The sequence below is a fragment of the Lissotriton helveticus genome, chromosome 10 (assembly GCF_964261635.1).
Source record: "Lissotriton helveticus chromosome 10, aLisHel1.1, whole genome shotgun sequence".
NCBI classification, from domain to species: domain Eukaryota; kingdom Metazoa; phylum Chordata; class Amphibia; order Caudata; family Salamandridae; genus Lissotriton; species Lissotriton helveticus.
Genome location: NC_136071.1, coordinates 7135576 through 7155656, shown reverse-complemented (window position 1 = coordinate 7155656; position 20081 = coordinate 7135576). Strand labels below are relative to the sequence as shown.

Below are 20081 nucleotides of genomic sequence, written 5' to 3'. Positions count from 1 at the left end.
ATACAGCACCCACGGAGGGGAGGGATAGCAGTCACTATACAGCACCCACGGAGGGGAGGGATAGCAGTCACTATACAGCACCCACGGAGGGGAGGAGGCACAGTCACTATACAGCACCCGCAGAGGGAGGGGACGCATTCATTATACAGCACTTGTGGATGGGCAGGGACGCATCCACTATACAGCACCCACGGAGGGGAGGGGTAGCAGTCACTATACAGCACCCGCAGAGGGGAGGTGGCACAGTCACTATACAGCACCCACGGAGGGGAGGGATAGCAGTCAGGGAGGAGGCACATTCACTATACAGCACCCACGGAGGGGAGGGGTAGCAGTCACTATACAGCACCCGCGGAGGGGAGGTGGCACAGTCACTATACAGCACCCACGGAGGGGAGGAGGCACAGTCACTATACAGCACCCGCAGAGGGAGGGGACGCATTCATTATACAGCACTTGTGGATGGGCAGGGACGCATCCACTATACAGCACCCGCGGAGGGGAGGAGGCACAGTCACTATACAGCACCCACGGAGGGGAGGGGTAGCAGTCACTATACAGCACCCGCGGAGGGGAGGTGGCACAGTCACTATACAGCACCCACGGAGGGGAGGGATAGCAGTCACTATACAGCACCCACGGAGGGGAGGGATAGCAGTCACTATACAGCACCCACGGAGGGGAGGGATAGCAGTCACTATACAGCACCCATGGAGGGGAGGGTTAGCAGTCACTATACAGCACCCACGGAGGGGAGGGGGCACAGTCACTATACAGCACCCACGGAGGGGAGGGGGCACAGTCACTATACAGCACCCGCGGAGGGGAGGTGGCACAGTCACTATACAGCACCCACGGAGGGGAGGTGGCACAGTCACTATACAGCACCCACGGAGGGGAGGGATAGCAGTCACTATACAGCACCCACGGAGGGGAGGGATAGCAGTCACTATACAGCACCCACGGAGGGGAGGGGGTAGCAGTCACTATACAGCACCCACGGAGGGGAGGGGTAGCAGTCACTATACAGCACCCGCGGAGGGGAGGTGGCACAGTCACTATACAGCACCCACGGAGGGGAGGGATAGCAGTCACTATACAGCACCCACGGAGGGGAGGGATAGCAGTCACTATACAGCACCCGCGGAGGGGAGGTGGCACAGTCACTATACAGCACCCACGGAGGGGAGGGATAGCAGTCACTATACAGCACCCACGGAGGGGAGGGATAGCAGTCACTATACAGCACCCACGGAGGGGAGGAGGCACAGTCACTATACAGCACCCGCAGAGGGAGGGGACGCATTCATTATACAGCACTTGTGGATGGGCAGGGACGCATCCACTATACAGCACCCACGGAGGGGAGGGGTAGCAGTCACTATACAGCACCCGCGGAGGGGAGGTGGCACAGTCACTATACAGCACCCACGGAGGGGAGGGATAGCAGTCAGGGAGGAGGCACATTCACTATACAGCACCCACGGAGGGGAGGGGTAGCAGTCACTATACAGCACCCGCGGAGGGGAGGTGGCACAGTCACTATACAGCACCCACGGAGGGGAGGAGGCACAGTCACTATACAGCACCCGCAGAGGGAGGGGACACATTCATTATACAGCACTTGTGGATGGGCAGGGACGCATCCACTATACAGCACCCGCGGAGGGGAGGAGGCACAGTCACTATACAGCACCCACGGAGGGGAGGGGTAGCAGTCACTATACAGCACCCGCGGAGGGGAGGTGGCACAGTCACTATACAGCACCCACGGAGGGGAGGGATAGCAGTCACTATACAGCACCCACGGAGGGGAGGGATAGCAGTCACTATACAGCACCCACGGAGGGGAGGGATAGCAGTCACTATACAGCACCCACGGAGGGGAGGGTTAGCAGTCACTATACAGCACCCACGGAGGGGAGGGGGCACAGTCACTATACAGCACCCACGGAGGGGAGGGGGCACAGTCACTATACAGCACCCGCGGAGGGGAGGTGGCACAGTCACTATACAGCACCCACGGAGGGGAGGTGGCACAGTCACTATACAGCACCCACGGAGGGGAGGGATAGCAGTCACTATACAGCACCCACGGAGGGGAGGGGGCACAGTCACTATACAGCACCCACGGAGGGGAGGGGGCACAGTCACTATACAGCACCCGCGGAGGGGAGGTGGCACAGTCACTATACAGCACCCACGGAGGGGAGGTGGCACAGTCACTATACAGCACCCACGGAGGGGAGGGATAGCAGTCACTATACAGCACCCACGGAGGGGAGGGATAGCAGTCACTATACAGCACCCACGGAGGGGAGGGGGCACAGTCACTATACAGCACCCGCAGAGGGAGGGGACGCATTCATTATACAGCACTCGTGGATGGGCAGGGACGCATCCACTATACAGCACCCGCGGAGGGGAGGGACGCATCCACTATACAGCACCCGTGGAGGGGAGGGGGCACAGTCACTATACAGCACCCGCAGAGGGAGGGGACGCATTCATTATACAGCACTCGTGGATGGGCAGGGACGCATCCACTATACAGCACCCGCGGAGGGGAGGGACGCATCCACTATACAGCACCCGCGGAGGGGAGGGGGCACAGTCACTATACAGCACCCGCAGAGGGAGGGGACGCATTCATTATACAGCACTCGTGGATGGGCAGGGACGCATCCATTATACAGCACCCACGGAGGGGAGGGACGCATCCACTATAGAGCACCCGCGGAGGGGAGGGGGCACAGTCACTATACAGCACCCGCAGAGGGAGGGGACGCAGTTGTAGTTCCTTCCATAAACTGTTTACCGCAGTCTCTCGTTCAGAGCAAAGACCCTGATAAGCCAGTAGTTAGCTCAAAGTTTTCAAAGGTTACCCTTGTGACGTTTAACGACTGACCATGGAACACCAAGGCTGGAATATGTTTAGGGAATTTATAACGCGCTTCACATCACCGACCTGGCCTCAGTGCACTTGCGCATAGCAGTAAAGGTACAGATGGTAAAGCCAGGAGTGTACATAAGAACACCGGGTGGCTGGACCAGTCTTGGGCATCTGACAATCAGGTTGTGTGCCTGCGGCTGAGAAACTAAATACAGCCCCTCAATGTGCATTGACGATAACTCTACCAGCCAGTGCCCAGCTCTGACAGACCCTACCACCCAATGCCCAGGACATGAGATCTTACCAGCTAATGCCAGGTCATGGTACTGATGTTGGCTGTTGTAATACCTGAATATTTCTCTTTTGGGCAGGTCTTCGCACCGCGACTTCTGGGGGCTGTCGCGGTCTGAGGCTACAGAATGGCGGCCTGGGCCTGCGGCGGGAGGTACCTGGATGCGTGGACCCTTCGAGTGCAAACACGGCTTCCAGTGCCCTGTCCTCCAACTGGAAGAAGGAGGCTGTGGAGAACCTGGGCCTGAGGTGAGTCCCCCCAGAGGTCCCTCAGTTACACCTCAGTGGTACCCCAGGGAGTGCACAGGATGAGGGGGCTTCCAGAGAGGCTGCTCATAGACCCCCAGGGCAGGCATCTCTCATCTAGCCTGGGGTAGGGATCTGTGGAGGGAAACAACCTTTACAACGCAACTTTTACAACGCACTACCATTACAACAAAACTTTTACAACTCAAGATCCATTACATAGCATGCCATTAAAACGCAACCATTACAACGCATGACACTACAACGCATACCATTACAACGCATGTCATTACAACGCAGTCATTACAACTCATACCATTACAATGCATACCATTACCATCCAACACTTACCCTACTGTTGCACCCCCTGGAGTTAGAATAGTACTTTTTACCCCTACACTATCCAATACTAACCATACATGCAATGTAATGTTATGCGTTGTAATGGTATGTGTTGTAAAGGTAGTATGCGTTGTAATGGAATGCGTTGTAAAGGTCGTTTTAAATTTTTTTTGTAATGGCATGCGTTGTAATGGAATGCGTAGTAATGGATGTTGCATTGTAAAAAATGCGTTGTAAAGGTGTGCGTTGTAAAAGTATGCGTTGTAGCGTCATACAACCTCTGTGGACACTTAGGGGCAGATTTACAAGCCCTGTGCACCACTTTTGCGCCGCTGTTGCATCACTTCTGTGACCCAGCGGCGGCATAAAGGCAGCGCCATGCTGCGGGGTATTCACAACGTGATACATCTAGGGAGATGCGTCATGTTGTAAAGCCCTGCGCCATATGGAACCTGCGTCAGGTCTCATGTGGGCGTTCCGGCACAGGGGGGAAGCGTTCCGGCGCAGGAACGCCTCGGAAAAGTGGCTGACTGAAATCTACAACATTTCACTCAGTCACTTTTCCGATCCCTCTTTGTCAAAACCTTACGCCTGCTTGTAGCAGGCGTAAGGAGTGACGCAGCACAGCAAGCATAGGGCGCCCCCGAGCAGTGCTGGAGTTGCGTCGCGCTTGCGACATCTTTACGGCATCGGATGCGTCACGCATCAGTCTATTCTTGCGCCATGGTGCGGCGCATTGTAAATGCGGCGCATCCATGGTGGTGCAAGAGGTTTGTGCCGTGACGCAAAATAACTGGCGCGTCCCTGAAAACTGAGCAGAACTGCAATGTTTGAACCATTAAATATGTCAAGAGTTGCCAGTATTATAGAATAATTGTAAAAACAAAAAATATTTGTAATTATGGGTTGCCTCATTTTCTTTTACATGAGGGGGCGTGACATTAAAAAGTCTAAAGACCACTGCATCTCTGGGTGCCCCCTTCATCCGTCTAATCAGAGTCTGCCCTGTCACTCACCCTCTGACCTCTTTACGCCCATGTCTCCTCACCCCCTCTAATCTGGTGGGTGCCATCTCTCTGTCCTTGTTGTCTGTGTGTGCCCCTCTTCTTCACTCTAATCTGTGTGCCCTCTCTCCGCCCTTCTATACTGTGTGTACCCCCCTATAGAGTGTGTGCCCCCCTCACCACCACTCTATACTGTGTGTGCCCCCCTCACCACCACTCTATACTGTGTGTACCCCACTATAGAGTGTGTGCCCCCCTCACCACCACTCTATACTGTGTGTGCCCCCTCGATAGAGTGTGTGCCCCTCTCACCACCACTCTATACTGTGTGTGCCCCCCTCACCACCACTCTATACGGTGTGTACCCCCCATAGAGTGTGTGCCCCCCTCACCACCACTCTATACTGTGTGTACCCCCTATAGAGTGTGTGCCCCTCTCACCACCACTCTATACTGTGTGTGCCCCCTCACCACCACTCTATACTGTGTGTACCCCCCTATAGAGTGTGTGCCCCCCTCACCACCACTCTATACTGTGTGTGCCCCCTCGATAGAGTGTGTGCCCCTCTCACCACCACTCTATACTGTGTGTGCCCCCCTCACCACCACTCTATACTGTGTGTACCCCCCTATAGAGTGTGTGCCCCTCTCACCACCACTCTATACTGTGTGTGCCCCCCTCACCACCACTCTATACTGTGTGTACCCCCCTATAGAGTGTGTGCCCCCCCTCACCACCACTCTATACTGTGTGTACCCCCCTATAGAGTGTGTGCCCCCCTCACCACCACTCTATACTGTGTGTGCCCCCCTCACCACCACTCTATACTGTGTGTACCCCACTATAGAGTGTGTGCCCCTCTCACCACCACTCTATACTGTGTGTGCCCCCCTCACCACCACTCTATACTGTGTGTACCCCCGTATAGAGTGTGTGCCCCCCTCACCACCACTCTATACTGTGTGTACCCCCCTATAGAGTGTGTGCCCCCGTCACCACCACTCTATACTGTGTGTACCCCCTATAGAGTGTGTGCCCCCCTCACCACCACTCTATACTGTGTGTACCCCCCTATAGAGTGTGTGCCCCCCTCACCACCACTCTATACTGTGTGTACCCCCTATAGAGTGTGTGCCCCCCTCGCCACCACTCTATACTGTGTGTACCCCCTATAGAGTGTGTGCCCCCCTCACCACCACTCTATACTGTGTGTGCCCCCTCGATAGAGTGTGTGCCCCTCTCACCACCACTCTATACTGTGTGTGCCCCCCTCACCACCACTCTATACTGTGTGTACCCCCCATAGAGTGTGTGCCCCCCTCACCACCACTCTATACTGTGTGTACCCCCTATAGAGTGTGTGCCCCTCTCACCACCACTCTATACTGTGTGTGCCCCCTCACCACCACTCTATACTGTGTGTACCCCCCTATAGAGTGTGTGCCCCCCTCACCACCACTCTATACTGTGTGTGCCCCCTCGATAGAGTGTGTGCCCCTCTCACCACCACTCTATACTGTGTGTGCCCCCCTCACCACCACTCTATACTGTGTGTACCCCCCTATAGAGTGTGTGCCCCCCTCACCACCACTCTATACTGTGTGTACCCCCTATAGAGTGTGTGCCCCCCTCACCACCACTCTATACTGTGTTTACCCCCCATAGAGTGTGTGCCCCCCTCACCACCACTCTATACTGTGTGTACCCCCTATAGAGTGTGTGCCCCTCTCACCACCACTCTATACTGTGTGTGCCCCCTCACCACCACTCTATACTGTGTGTACCCCCCTATAGAGTGTGTGCCCCCCTCACCACCACTCTATACTGTGTGTGCCCCCTCGATAGAGTGTGTGCCCCTCTCACCACCACTCTATACTGTGTGTGCCCCCCTCACCACCACTCTATACTGTGTGTACCCCCCATAGAGTGTGTGCCCCCCTCACCACCACTCTATACTGTGTGTACCCCCTATAGAGTGTGTGCCCCTCTCACCACCACTCTATACTGTGTGTGCCCCCTCACCACCACTCTATACTGTGTGTACCCCCCTATAGAGTGTGTGCCCCCCTCACCACCACTCTATACTGTGTGTACCCCCCTATAGAGTGTGTGCCCCCCTCACCACCACTCTATACTGTGTGTGCCTGCCCCCCTCTTTAGAGTGTGTGCCCACCTCACCACCACTCTGTACTGTGTGTGCCCCCCTCACCACCACTCTGTACTGTGTGTGCCCCCTCCCCCTCTCTCAAATATGTCCCTATCTCTGCCCCCTCTCCACCTATTCCTCTCGCTCTCTCACACTCTTCCTCTCTCTCCCCTCCTCTTTCCCTCTCTCTGCTCCTCTCTCCCCCCTTTCTGTCTCTCTTCTTCTGCCTCTGACTCTCACACACTCTTTCTCTCACACACTCTTTCTGTTCCTCTTTCTCTCTCCCTTCCACTCTCTGTCCCCATCCCTCTCTCTCTCTCTCTCTCTCTGTCACTACCACTCTCTCCGTATGTCTCTCTCTCTTCCTCTCTCCCTTTGTCTCTCTCCCTCTTCCTCTCTTTCTCTGTCTCTCTCTATCTCCCTCTCTCTCTTCCTCTTTCTTTATTTTCCTCTTTGTCTCTCCCTCTCTCTCACTCTCTCTTCCCCTCTCTCTCTCTCTCTCTCTCCCCCTCTCTCTCTCTCCCTCTCTCTCTCTCTCTCTCACTGACTCTCTCTCTCTCTCTCTCTCTCTCTCTCCCCCTCTCTCTCTCTCTCTCTCTCTCTCTCTCTCACTGACTCTCTCTCTCTCTCTCTCTCTCTCTCTTCCCTCTCTCTCTCCTCTCTCTCTCTCTGTCTCTCTCTCTCTCTCTCTCTCTCTCCCTTTGTCACTGACTCTCGCTCTCTCTCTCTCTCTCTCTCTCTCTCTCTCTCTCTCTCTCTCTCTCTCTCTCTCTCTCTCTCTCTCTCTCTCTCTCTCCCCCTCTCTCTCTCTCCCTCTCTCTCTCTCTCTCTCTCTCTCACTGACTCTCGCTCTCTCTCTCTCTCTCTCTCTCTCTCTCTCCCCCTCTCTCTCTCTCCCTCTCCCTCTCTCTCTGAGTCTCTCTCTCTCTCTCTCCCTTTGTCACTGACTCTCGCTCTCTCTCTCTCTCTCTCTCCAGTTTCAGCGCTCAGGCCCCTCCTTTGCTGTCGGTGGTCAGGACCCCCCAAGGGCTGCCGGGTACAGACCGTGGGACGACGACCACGTGCGGTAAGACACAACTGTACTCAGTGGGGCGTTGTGGGTCACTCTGAATGTAAAATATCGGAATAGGTGGTCATCTAAGTGTAGTGACGCAAATGTGTGTGAGATCTGTAAACTGGGCTCATGGGTTTGAGAGGGGGTTCGGGGAGGCCCTAAGGGTACAAACTGGCGCGACTCGCCCAGCATCGGCTCCTCCATTTGGGCGTGGGGACGTTGTCCCACTTCTTTCTCGCAGTGCTAGAAGCAAAAACATAAAATGGTAAAGCTACCATTTTATGTTTCTGCTTCTCGCACTGCCAGAAAGCAGAAGTGCCAGGTTGGGGACGTGCCAGGGGCCACTGTACTGGGCCCTAACTGTTTGGTCGGCCCACTGGGGCCGACCAAACCAGTCATGCGCACTTTCCCTTTTTAGGTCTTGCCTAGGCATCGCACAAGCGCTGCTTAGGAGATGACCTCTTGGAATCACTACTGACTTTTTGGAAACGTTGCCCCGTACTGCACTTTCCAATGAGCACTCGTGCATGTACGGTGTTTACCTTGCGGGAGTGAGCAGCGGCGCCATCTGTTTCCAATTATTGCACCCGCGCTCACTCCCGAAAGTTAAACGCCGTACATGCACCGGTGCTCATTGGCCGTACATGTACCTCCAGCTGTGGCTCACCACGGCCCGCCTCCCAAAAGGTAATCGAAATGGAGCTGGAGGGAGTGTGCGGTCAGTCACTCCCCGGGGCTCCTCTGTTCACCTCCCGCAGTTTAATTTCTCTCAAGACACATCCTTCCAAGGCCCCCCTTCTGCTTCATTGCCAGCAGTGACTGAGGAAGATTTTATGAGCGAGCAAACACTCCGGGGGGGCACAAGACTGGCTGTGCGGCTGCTTTAAGGTGATGCACTCTGTTGAGGGCTCGTGCTAATAACTTTATTGCAGAGTCGCCCAAAGAGCGAGAGGTTCTGTGATAATATTATTACACATTATAACCATCCACGCTTCTTCACTTTTCCATGAATAAAGGTTTATCCTTCCCTTTCTGCCTTCCGCTTTCTCCTCGCGATATTGTTCTCATGTCAGCCACCTCTCAATCTGCAGGAGTTTCTATCGATGTATTTTTTTCATTCCCTCGAAATCCTTTTGAAACGCTTCCCCGGTTTCTCAATTCACTTGAAATGTGTCTACTCCTGTTATCTGGTCCGAATGAGGTCGCACACCGCTCGGCCGATCAGCGTGTGACCCCGAAGCATGATGGTCGATGTGGTCGGTATCAGCGGGTGCGCTTCTACCCGGGTCTTGAGTCTTCAAGGTATTCACTTGGTGTACTTGCCATCCCTGGACACGTGTTTCGCGTTCATTAACGCTCATCAGCAGGGATTAGGCGTGTGCACGGGGTTGCTGCGTGGGCTGCCGAAAATATTCATAGGTCCAGATACCTCTTAAGGCGCGCGGATGCGTTATCTCGAGGTCGTCACCTCCACCGGCTCAAGGCAGCCTGTATAAATAGTAGGTCCGAATGAGGTCGCACACCGCTCGACCCATCAGCGTGTGACCCCGAAGCATGATGGTCGATGTGGTCGGTATCAGCGGGTGCGCTCCTACCCGGGTCTTGAGTCTTCAAGGTATTCACTTGGTGTGCTTGCCATCCATGGACACGTGTTTCGCATTCATTAACGCTCATCAGCAGGGATTAGGCTTGTGCACGGGGTTGCTGCGTGGGCTGCCGAAAATATTCATAGGTCCAGATACCTCTTAAGGCGCGCGGATGCGTTATCTCGAGGTCGTCACCTCCACCGGCTCAAGGGAGCCTGTATAAATAGTAGGTCCGAATGAGGTCGCACACCGCTCGGCCCATCAGCGTGTGACCCCGAAGCATGATGGTCGATGTGGCTGATACCGACCACATCGACCATCATGCTTCGGGGTCACACGCTGATGGGCTGAGCGGTGTGCGACCTCATTCGGACCTACTCCTGTTATCTCATTTGTATTCGGACTATTCTCCTGATATGCACACGCAGTTCGGATTATTTGTTTCTGGCTCTGAAAACAGCGCGTCTCCACCTTGAGAAGTTTCGCAAAATGCACTAACTCCTTGGCAGGAGTGTGGTTCCTATATGTCCGTCCACCAATTAGACTTTCTGCTCTCGCGCAGAAATAGTTGGCCTACATGAGTGGCACCGCATAGTTTTCACACATTTTCTGTCCAGTCATGCAGATATAATACACGCTCCAGCTGTTGGCCTCTGGAGCACGTGGCAGCTCTTGTCTCAAACTCCTAGCCTTATTGTCATTCAAAACAACCAGCCATATTTTAGTTTCTCATTTAAAATGTTCTTGATTCCAACGCAGCTCTCTCTGTCATCTGCTAAAATATCTAATAATTGCGACCCCAAAGGATCGAAATAAACCGAGGCGCAGAATTTCAATTACACCAAAAAATGATTGATTAATGTACAGTTTTCCAAGGATACATACTATTTCCCAACCTTCACCCTCCTGTTGTTTATGCCACCCTATAACAAAAAACCCCATAACAAGCAGCCATTGGGACAGGCAGATAGAAGTCACCTTTCTTATTAGCAGATTGTTGGTGCTTAGGCAGTAGCGGCTCCTGGAGGGAGTGCTGCGAGGCGGTGGGGCGGGGATACGGAGAGTGCTCTGAGAATAAGAGCAAAAAACAAGATGCAATAAATTGGAAGCATCAGCAAACAAGGTGGATTTAGTAAAACAATAATACAAGTACGCATCGCCACCAACATTATTAACACCAACAGTATTATTCGGAGTGGCATGCAAAATACCGGCCCAAAAGCCACTCGGGAAATGCCGTTTGTGTATTTCTTTGCAGGTTTATTGCGTTTCATGAGGAGATTTTAACCCCATTTGGGGAATATCATGCGTTTTCATTTTCCACAGGCAGACTCCCTCCCCTAAGCATTCAAAGGACAAAAAATAAACTCAAGATGTTCTTTTTTGTTAATACTTTTTAGGTTTCGCCTGGCGATCCGCTGCGCAGCAGCGTTTGCGCAGGCGAAATCTTTTGAGAACAGTCTGGGGCTTTGTTCCGCCTCTCTATTCCATTGGCTAGCTCCATAAATGGAGGCTAGCCATTGGAACAGAGATGCGTCACTCATTCCCCGAGCAGATTCGTGGGCGTTCCGGCGATTTTTACTCATCCCGCCCATTTTCGTGCATCATGCAGCTGTGGGCGGTTGTTTTTTTTTTTCGTATCGGCATGTTGGTTTCATTTCCAATGTGTGCTTTACAGGGGTGGGCTGCGCGATTTCACTTTCCAAGAGTTGCTAGCAGGTAAGCGGCATATTTTACTACTTTTTTTATCCCGTTCCCGCCTCCCCCTCCCGCTGTCCGTGAGCCCGTTCCCGCCCCCCTCCCACTGTCCGTGAGCCCGATCCCGCCCCCCCTCCCGCTGTCCGTGTGCCCGTCCCCGCCCCCCTCCGGCTGTCCGTGAGCCCGTCCCCCTTCCCGCTGTCCGTGAGCCCGTCCCCCCTCCCGCTGTCCGTGTGCCCGTCCCCCCTCCCGCTGTCCGTGTGCCCGTCGCCCCTCCCGCTGTCCGTGTGCCCGTCCCCCCTCCCGCTGTCCGTGTGCCCGTCCCCCCTCCCACTGTCCGTGAGCCCGTCCCCCCTCCCGCTGTCCGTGAGCCCGTCCCCTCTTTCAGTTTCAAAATATATATGTTTGTGTCTGTATTTTCGGTTTAAAAACATAATTTGTATCAGTTCTAAGTGTGGCTTTTAGAACGTTATCGATTTTGTTGGTCTCTCTCTCTCTAGCACTTTAAGGGTCACCTTGCAACTTGCTCACATTCATTTACCTTTCTCCGAGTCACCAAAGCTCTTCATAGTAACAGCGGTTTCTGCAGAAAACTAGGTTAGTCATAAAGATCACCACCCGTTTACGGGTGACCTGGTCTCCACTCACCGTCCACAGCACAGTGCCTGAAGAACGCTAGCTATGCAAACGTTGCTGCCACTCAAGTCTTGTTGCAGGATAGATTTTGAAAGCTCCTGGCAGGCGAAAGCTGCAAAGAACCTGGGACCAGCCAGAGAGGGCATTTGTTTAAGGGGCTTGCTGTCATGCCTCAGCACACCTTTCACCGCCACACAGAGTGCGGGGTTATTCTCCACATGCCTAAACTAAGCTAACTCATTTATCGGTGAAAAGGGTTCATACTACCGGGGAAAAGAATGCATGTTGTTCTTGCAAGCGGAGTATATACTGATCCTCACAATCTGGGTGACAGAAGAGATTTTAAAGAAAGATTCCCAAAGCACCCTTTAGTAGCAAAGAGAAAATCCAACAGAGAAGTCAAGAGCCAGGTCATATGGGAGATGAGAAGCAGCTTTAATAGACAGACATGCAGCCTGCGGAAGAGTGCGAGGGGCTGTCGATTAAAACACAGTGTCTGTATGTACCATGCCTCTGCTTCGGGCTGATCTCCAAGGCCTCGGGGTGTAAAGGAGCAAAGGCCTCGCTTTACAAGACAAAATCAAACTGTCAAACGAGAGGTAAACAAAGGCATCAGCTTCACGTCACTGCTGCAGAACCCTAACCCATCATAATATGAGGTGACATCGACTCATAGCCCAGCCCACTCATCACCCCCCTGGTCCCCTTTCAACATGCACAGGATGCTGGAGAATTAATACCCCAACAGGAGTAACACACATCACTAACAAATCGTGCCCCGGAACAGCATTAGTTCTTCTTGACGGACTGTAACCTGACGAAATCAAAGAAAAGCAACTGACAAAATGTAAAGTTTAGCAAAGGTAAATTTAACCACTTAATAAATCTATCGTATTGCTTTATTAACCTTCCTGCTTCCTCAAATTTGCTTAAAAATGCACTATTTGTGCACTCTTTTTTCAAAATTTTCCTTGCTTTGCTCGCTCGCCGCAGTTCAGTACAACAATAAGTTTACACCTCACCACTTTCAAATATCACCAGCCACCACTGGGTGCGAGGCAGTTTAACACTACTACAGGGCTCTCAAATCTAGAAGTGACATTTTTAACACATCTCTTTAAAAAGGGTCGGTGCTGATATGGGGTGAGGTAGGTGTGGGCATGACGCTGGGGGCAGGAGGCAGGAGGCTTCCTTTCAAAGAGCCACTTACCACAGTTGGGCCAGTGAGCACAGGCGCGAGGGGTGGGCCTGTGGCCGAGGGGTGAGCCTGTGCCCCCCCCCCCTTGGCCTTCGAGGCCTCCTGGTGTGAGTACAGACCAGGGGGTGAACCTGTGCCCACCCCTGGCCTCTGAGGCCCCCTGGTGTGAGTACAGACCCGAGGGGTGAGCCTGTGCCCACCCTTGACTCTGAGACCCCCTGGTGTGAGTACAGACCAGAGGGGTGAGCCTGTGCCCACCCTTGGCCTCTGAGGCCCTTGGTGTGAGTACAGACCCCAGGGGTGAGCCTGTGCCCACCCTTGACTCTGAGGCCCCCTGGTGTGAGTACAGACCCAAGGGGTGAGCCTGTGCCCACCCTTGACTCTGAGGCCCCCTGGTGTGAGTACAGACCCGAGGGGTGAGCCTGTGCCCACCCTTGACTCTGAGGCCCCCTGGTGTGAGTACAGACCCGAGGGGTGAGCCTGTGCCCACCCTTGACTCTGAGGCCCCCTGGTGTGAGTACAGACCCGAGGGGTGAGCCTGTGCCCACCCTTGGCCTCTGAGGCCCCCTGGGATGAGTACAAACCCGAGGGGTGAGCCTGTGCCACCCTTGGCCTCTGAGGCCCCCTGGGGTGAGTACAGACCCGAGGGGTGAGCCTGTGCCCACCCTTGACTCTGAGGCCCCCTGGTGTGAGTACAGACCCGAGGGGTGAGCCTGTGCCCACCCTTGGCCTCTGAGGCCCCCTGGTGTGAGTACAGACCCCAGGGGTGAGCCTGTGCCCACCCTTGACCTCTGAGGCCCCCTGGTGTGAGTACAGACCCGAGGGGTGAGCCTGTGTCACCCTTGACTCTGAGGCCCCCTGGTGTGAGTACAGACCCGAGGGGTGAGCCTGTGCCCACCCCTGGCCTCTGAGGCCCCCTGGTGCGAGTACAGACCCGAGGGGTGAGCCTGTGTCACCCTTGGCCTTTGAGACAGGCCCCCTGGTGTGAGTACAGACCCGAGGGGTGAGCCTGTGCCCACCCTTGACCTCTGAGGCCCCCTGGTGTGAGTACAGACCCGAGGGGTGAGCCTGTGTCACCCTTGGCCTCTGAGGCCCCCTGGGGTGAGTACAGACCCCAGGGGTGAGCCTGTGTCACCCTTGACTCTGAGGCCCCCTGGTGTGAGTACAGACCCGAGGGGTGAGCCTGTGCCCACCCCTGGCCTCTGAGGCCCCCTGGTGCGAGTACAGACCCGAGGGGTGAGCCTGTGTCACCCTTGACCTTTGAGACAGGCCCCCTGGTGTGAGTACAGACCCGAGGGGTGAGCCTGTGCCCACCCTTGACCTCTGAGGCCCCCTGGTGTGAGTACAGACCCGAGGGGTGAGCCTGTGTCACCCTTGGCCTTTGAGGCCCCTGGGGTGAGTACAGACCCCAGGGGTGAGCCTGTGTCACCCTTGGCCTTTGAGGCCCCCTGGTGTGAGTACAGACCCGAGGGGTGAGCCTGTGTCACCCTTGGCCTTTGAGGCCCCTGGGGTGAGTACAGACCCGAGGGGTGAGCCTGTGTCACCCTTGACTCTGAGGCCCCCTGGTGTGAGTACAAACCCGAGGGGTGAGCCTGTGCCCACCCTGACCTCTGAGGCCCCCTGGTGTGAGTACAGACCCGAGGGGTGAGCCTGTGCCCACCCCTGGCCTCTGAGGCCCCCTGGTGTGAGTACAGACCCCAGGGGTGAGCCTGTGTCACCCTTGGCCTTTGAGGCCCCTGGGGTGAGTACAGACCCCAGGGGTGAGCCTGTGCCACCCTTGGTCTCTGAGGCCCCCTGGGGTGAGTACAGACCCTAGGGGTGAGCCTGTGCCACCCCTGGCCTCTGAGGCCCCCTGGTGTGAGTACAGACCCGAGGGGTGAGCCTGTGCCCACCCTTGACTCTGAGGCCCCCTGGTGTGAGTACAGACCCGAGGGGTGAGCCTGTGCCCACCCTTGACTCTGAGGCCCCCTGGTGTGAGTACAGACCCGAGGGGTGAGCCTGTGCCCACCCCTGGCCTCTGAGGCCCCCTGGTGTGAGTACAGACCCGAGGGGTGAGCCTGTGCCCACCCTTGACTCTGAGGCCCCCTGGTGTGAGTACAGACCCGAGGGGTGAGCCTGTGCCCACCCTTGACTCTGAGGCCCCCTGGTGTGAGTACAGACCCGAGGGGTGAGCCTGTGCCACCCTTGGTCTCTGAGGCCCCCTGGGGTGAGTACAGACCCGAGGGGTGAGCCTGTGCCCACCCGTGGCCTCTGAGGCCCCCTGGTGTGAGTACAGACCCGAGGGGTGAGCCTGTGCCCACCCTTGACTCTGAGGCCCCCTGGTGTGAGTACAGACCCGAGGGGTGAGCCTGTGCCACCCTTGGTCTCTGAGGCCCCCTGGGGTGAGTACAGACCCGAGGGGTGAGCCTGTGCCCACCCTTGACTCTGAGGCCCCCTGGTGTGAGTACAGACCCGAGGGGTGAGCCTGTGCCCACCCTTGACTCTGAGGCCCCCTGGTGTGAGTACAGACCCGAGGGGTGAGCCTGTGCCCACCCCTGGCCTCTGAGGCCCCCTGGTGTGAGTACAGACCCGAGGGGTGAGCCTGTGCCCACCCTTGACTCTGAGGCCCCCTGGTGTGAGTACAGACCCGAGGGGTGAGCCTGTGCCCACCCTTGACTCTGAGGCCCCCTGGTGTGAGTACAGACCCGAGGGGTGAGCCTGTGCCACCCTTGGTCTCTGAGGCCCCCTGGGGTGAGTACAGACCCGAGGGGTGAGCCTGTGCCCACCCCTGGCCTCTGAGGCCCCCTGGTGTGAGTACAGACCCGAGGGGTGAGCCTGTGCCCACCCTTGACTCTGAGGCCCCCTGGGGTGAGTACAGACCCGAGGGGTGAGCCTGTGCCCACCCCTGGCCTCTGAGGCCCCCTGGTGTGAGTACAGACCCCAGGGGTGAGCCTGTGTCACCCTTGGCCTTTGAGACAGGCCCCTTGGCTGGTGTGCCCTGATTCCAGCGGGAGACTCCTGGGGGCCGATTCACAGAACTAACTTGAGACAAAATCCTAAACTTACCACTTTTGGTATTCACAGAAGTTAGGATTTTGTCTTGAGTTTGTCTTAAGACAGACTTAAGACAAAATCCTAACTTCTGTGAACACCAAAAGTAGTAAGTTTAGGATTTTGTCTTAAGTTAGTTCTGTGAATTGGACCCTCGGTGTTTGGAGCTGGCAGTGGCTTCATTTTGGCGCCTCCGCCTGATTTAACGTCTGCTTCAATGATAGTCAGTGGGAGAAAGTCCTTCTCCTGATTATTTTTACTAAAATATCCCTCTTTCCTCTTCTTGTTGGCATGTGTGCCCAGGCCATGGGCCTGTGAGTGGCTGAGAGCGGGTGCAGGGAGCCGTCCGTCCGCCAGGGGGCGCCCGGACACCGTCTCATGATCACTCAGCAGTCAGTCTCTTTCTCTCTCATTTTCAGTAAATGTGCCCATTTCCGCAATCCAAACCAAGTGTGGGCTTGAAACTAACCTCTGTCCCCTCACACCCCTGCATCCCTCACTCACACTCCCCACCATGGTGCAAAGGTGCTCGAAATTCGCCTATTTCGCTATCGCGTAATTACGCAAAATCACAGGTAAAATTATGTGAAATGCAGTGCGTCACATTTAAATAAAAGTGCGACAAAAAATTAGAATAAAAGCTCGCATTCGTTGTGAGTTTTTACTGTCAGATGCACAGTTTGCGGTAAATTATGACCTTGAACGGCGCGTAATTGTGCGAAGTTGCGTAATTTTGCATTACGCAATATTTCTGAAAAGATATAATTTACTCCATCATATTTTACATTTTCTCTGGGGCTCCTTATCCTCCCGGCTATCCTGGGGCATCTCTTCCTCCCTCCACTGGTCCCCTCTATTGCTTTATTTCTGTTCTCATCTCTTGAGCCACCTCTCTGTTTTCTGTTTTCTTTTTTCTTTGTCCTTTATCTCTCCTCTTTTCTTGGTAAGTTGTTGCCTCTGATGCTGAACCCTGGAGCCCCGGTTCCTCCTGAGCCTGCTGCTGCCACCTGCGCCCAGAAGCCCCGGGGCCTGTTCTGGGAGCTCCCTGGACGCTGGGGCGGCCCCGGCCCCGCCCTGGGCGGGCGCCCTCTGCTGTTTACGGCTCAGTTAATTGCTGCCTCCGCCCGGAATGGAAGATTCCGCTCTGTTGGTGTGTGTGTGCTGCTGAGATCCCGGCGACTGCACGGGTGATCTGGCACAACTGCAGAGCTGAGACTGGCCCTTGGGCGGGCTGCGTCTGACCCCCCCGGCCCCCGCGGACAGGCAGCGCCTGCTGGGGCCCCTCTGAGAGGCCGTGGAAGGGCCCCTCTGAGAGGCCGTGGAAGGGCCCCTCTGAGAGGCAGTGAAGGGCCCCTCTGAGAGGCAGTGAAGGGCCCCTCTGAGAGGCAGTGAAGGGACCCTCTGAGAGGCAGTGAAGGGCCCCTCTGAGAGGGAGTGGAAGGGCCCCTCTGAGAGGCAGTGGAAGGGCCCCTCTGAGAGGGAGTGGAAGGGCCCCTCTGAGAGGCAGTGAAGGGCCCCTCTGAGAGGCAGTGAAGGGACCCTCTGAGAGGCAGTGAAGGGCCCCTCTGAGAGGCCGTGGAAGGGCCCCTCTGAGAGGGAGTGGAAGGGCCCCTCTGAGAGGCAGTGGAAGGGCCCCTCTGAGAGGCAGTGAAGGGCCCCTCTGAGAGGGAGTGGAAGGGCCCCTCTGAGAGGCGGTGGAAGGGCCCCTCTGAGAGGCCGTGGAAGGGCCCCTCTGAGAGGCAGTGGAAGGGCCCCTCTGAGAGGCCGTGGAAGGGCCCCTCTGAGAGGGAGTGGAAGGGCCCCTCTGAGAGGCAGTGAAGGGCCCCTCTGAGAGGGAGTGGAAGGGCCCCTCTGAGAGGGAGTGGAAGGGCCCCTCTGAGAGGCAGTGGAAGGGCCCCTCTGAGAGGCAGTGGAAGGGCCTCTCTGAGAGGCAGTGGAAGGGCCCCTCTGAGAGGCCGTGGAAGGGCCCCTCTGAGAGGGAGTGGAAGGGCCCCTCTGAGAGGGAGTGGAAGGGCCCCTCTGAGAGGCAGTGGAAGGGCCCCTCTGAGAGGCCATGGAAGGGCCCCTTCTGAGAGGGAGTGGAAGGGCCCCTCTGAGAGGCAGTGAAGGGCCCCTCTGAGAGGCCGTGGAAGGGCCCCTCTGAGAGGCAGTGGAAGGGCCCCTCTGAGAGGCAGTGGAAGGGCCTCTCTGAGAGGCAGTGGAAGGGCCCCTCTGAGAGGCAGTGGAAGGGCCCCTCTGAGAGGCAGTGGAAGGGCCCCTCTGAGAGGCAGTGGAAGGGCCCCTCTGGGAGGCAGTGAAGGGCCCCTCTGAGAGGCAGTGAAGGGCCCCTCTGAGAGGCGGTGGAAGGGCCCCTCTGAGAGGCCGTGGAAGGGCCCCTCTGAGAGGCAGTGGAAGGGCCCCTCTGAGAGGCAGTGGAAGGGCCCCTCTGGGAGGCAGTGAAGGGCCCCTCTGAGAGGCCGTGGAAGGGCCCCTCTGAGAGGCAGTGAAGGGCCCTCTCGTGTCAGGGAGTCCCCGGCAGTGACTGCTCTGCCCCAGCCCTGCTGGCTCTCCAGGGGCCCCGCATTAAGAGTGATGTGGAGTATGAGTGGCTCTTGTGATCCTTCTTTGAGGGGCAGCTTGACTGACCCCCCCAGCTCTCCCGTCCTTTTAGAGACCACCCAAGTAAGCCCGAGGGTGAATCACAGGTGCCCCCACGTGACGTCATCTCACACCTTTATCCAGCAGCGCTTTGCATGATGGGATTTTAGAGGTGACTATTAAGTGAGAAACCCGACCAGGCTGAAGGTGTCACGCATGACACGTGGCAGCTGTGCGTGACGGTGCCGCATCTGAAAATTGCCCGACGGGTCCCTCTGAGTCAGTGCGCCTTGTACTGGAGCAAGCGCTACGAAGCCGCAGAACCAGCGGGGCGCACGTGTGTGAATGAGTGAAAACAGCCAGGCGCTGCTCCAGGCACCAGGGGGGCTCAGCTTCAGTGTCCTAACACGAGCCCCCGCAGCCCCCGCGGTGCAGGAGGAGCCCCCGCAGCCCCTGTGGTGCAGGAGGAGCCCCCGCAGCCCCCGCGGTGCAGGAGGGGCCCCCGCAGCCCCTGCGGTGCAGGAGGGGCCCCCGCAGCCCCTGTGGTGCAGGAGGAGCCCCCGCAGCCCCCGCGGTGCAGGAGGGGCCCCCGCAGCCCCTGCGGTGCAGGAGGGCCCCCCGCAGCCCCCGCGGTGCAGGAGGGGCCCCCACGGTGCGGGAGGGGCCCCCGGCTCTGTGCCCTGCTGAGCTTAGGATAGAATGGCCGCTGCTGCTGAATGTCGGCTGCAGAATGCAGAGCAGCAAGGGCCGGGCTGGCCTGCAGGGGGGGTGACCGAGGGGTGGGTCTGACAGGTCAGCGGGTGGCCTTTTATGTTTGGCTGTTTCTGGGAGTGTTTATGGTCTCCTGGGCTGGGCTTTTCCTGTTAATTTCCTTGGTATTGAAACAGACGTTGTCTGCATCAAGCTCAAACCCAACTTACACAGCTTGATAATTCCTTGTATAACTTTTTTTACAAGCTCACAGGCTGACGTTGAAAGCTGCATGCTCTGGAATCCACCTCATGCCTTTTTAATCCGCCCCCACAACTCTCCCTGCCCCTTTATCTCACTCTTGCAGGTTCCTTCTCAGCCCTGCTTTTTTCCCTTAAAAATAGTTTTTCCGTCTTATTCGTTTTCATCTGTCACTAAGGGCCAGATGTAGGTAATCACATATTACCAATTCCTAAATACCGAATTTTACCAATTCGGTATTTAGGAATCTGTAAATGTGATGTAGCTAATGATTCGGTAAATAATACCGAATCGGAAATATTCGGTATTTACCGAATCGGTAATTCCCCTTCATTCCTATGGGCCTGGAGGCAACTTTTTACTTAAACCTTCAATATCTTTTCTAATTGATGGAAGTTTGGCCTGTTTATTAACCAATTTGGGAAATA

The 20081-nt window shown here is 56.2% G+C and overlaps 1 protein-coding gene across 1 annotated transcript in view; it reads left to right on the top strand.

Moving 5' to 3' along the window:
* MAGIX (MAGI family member, X-linked) overlaps positions 1 to 20081 on the top strand; it is a 257646-nt gene that overhangs the window by 31027 nt on the left and 206538 nt on the right. The window contains exons 5-6 of the mRNA XM_078664524.1: positions 3265 to 3433; positions 7901 to 7989. Coding sequence (XP_078520650.1) covers positions 3265 to 3433; positions 7901 to 7989 — 258 coding nt within the window. The remainder of the gene's footprint in view (positions 1 to 3264; positions 3434 to 7900; positions 7990 to 20081) is intronic.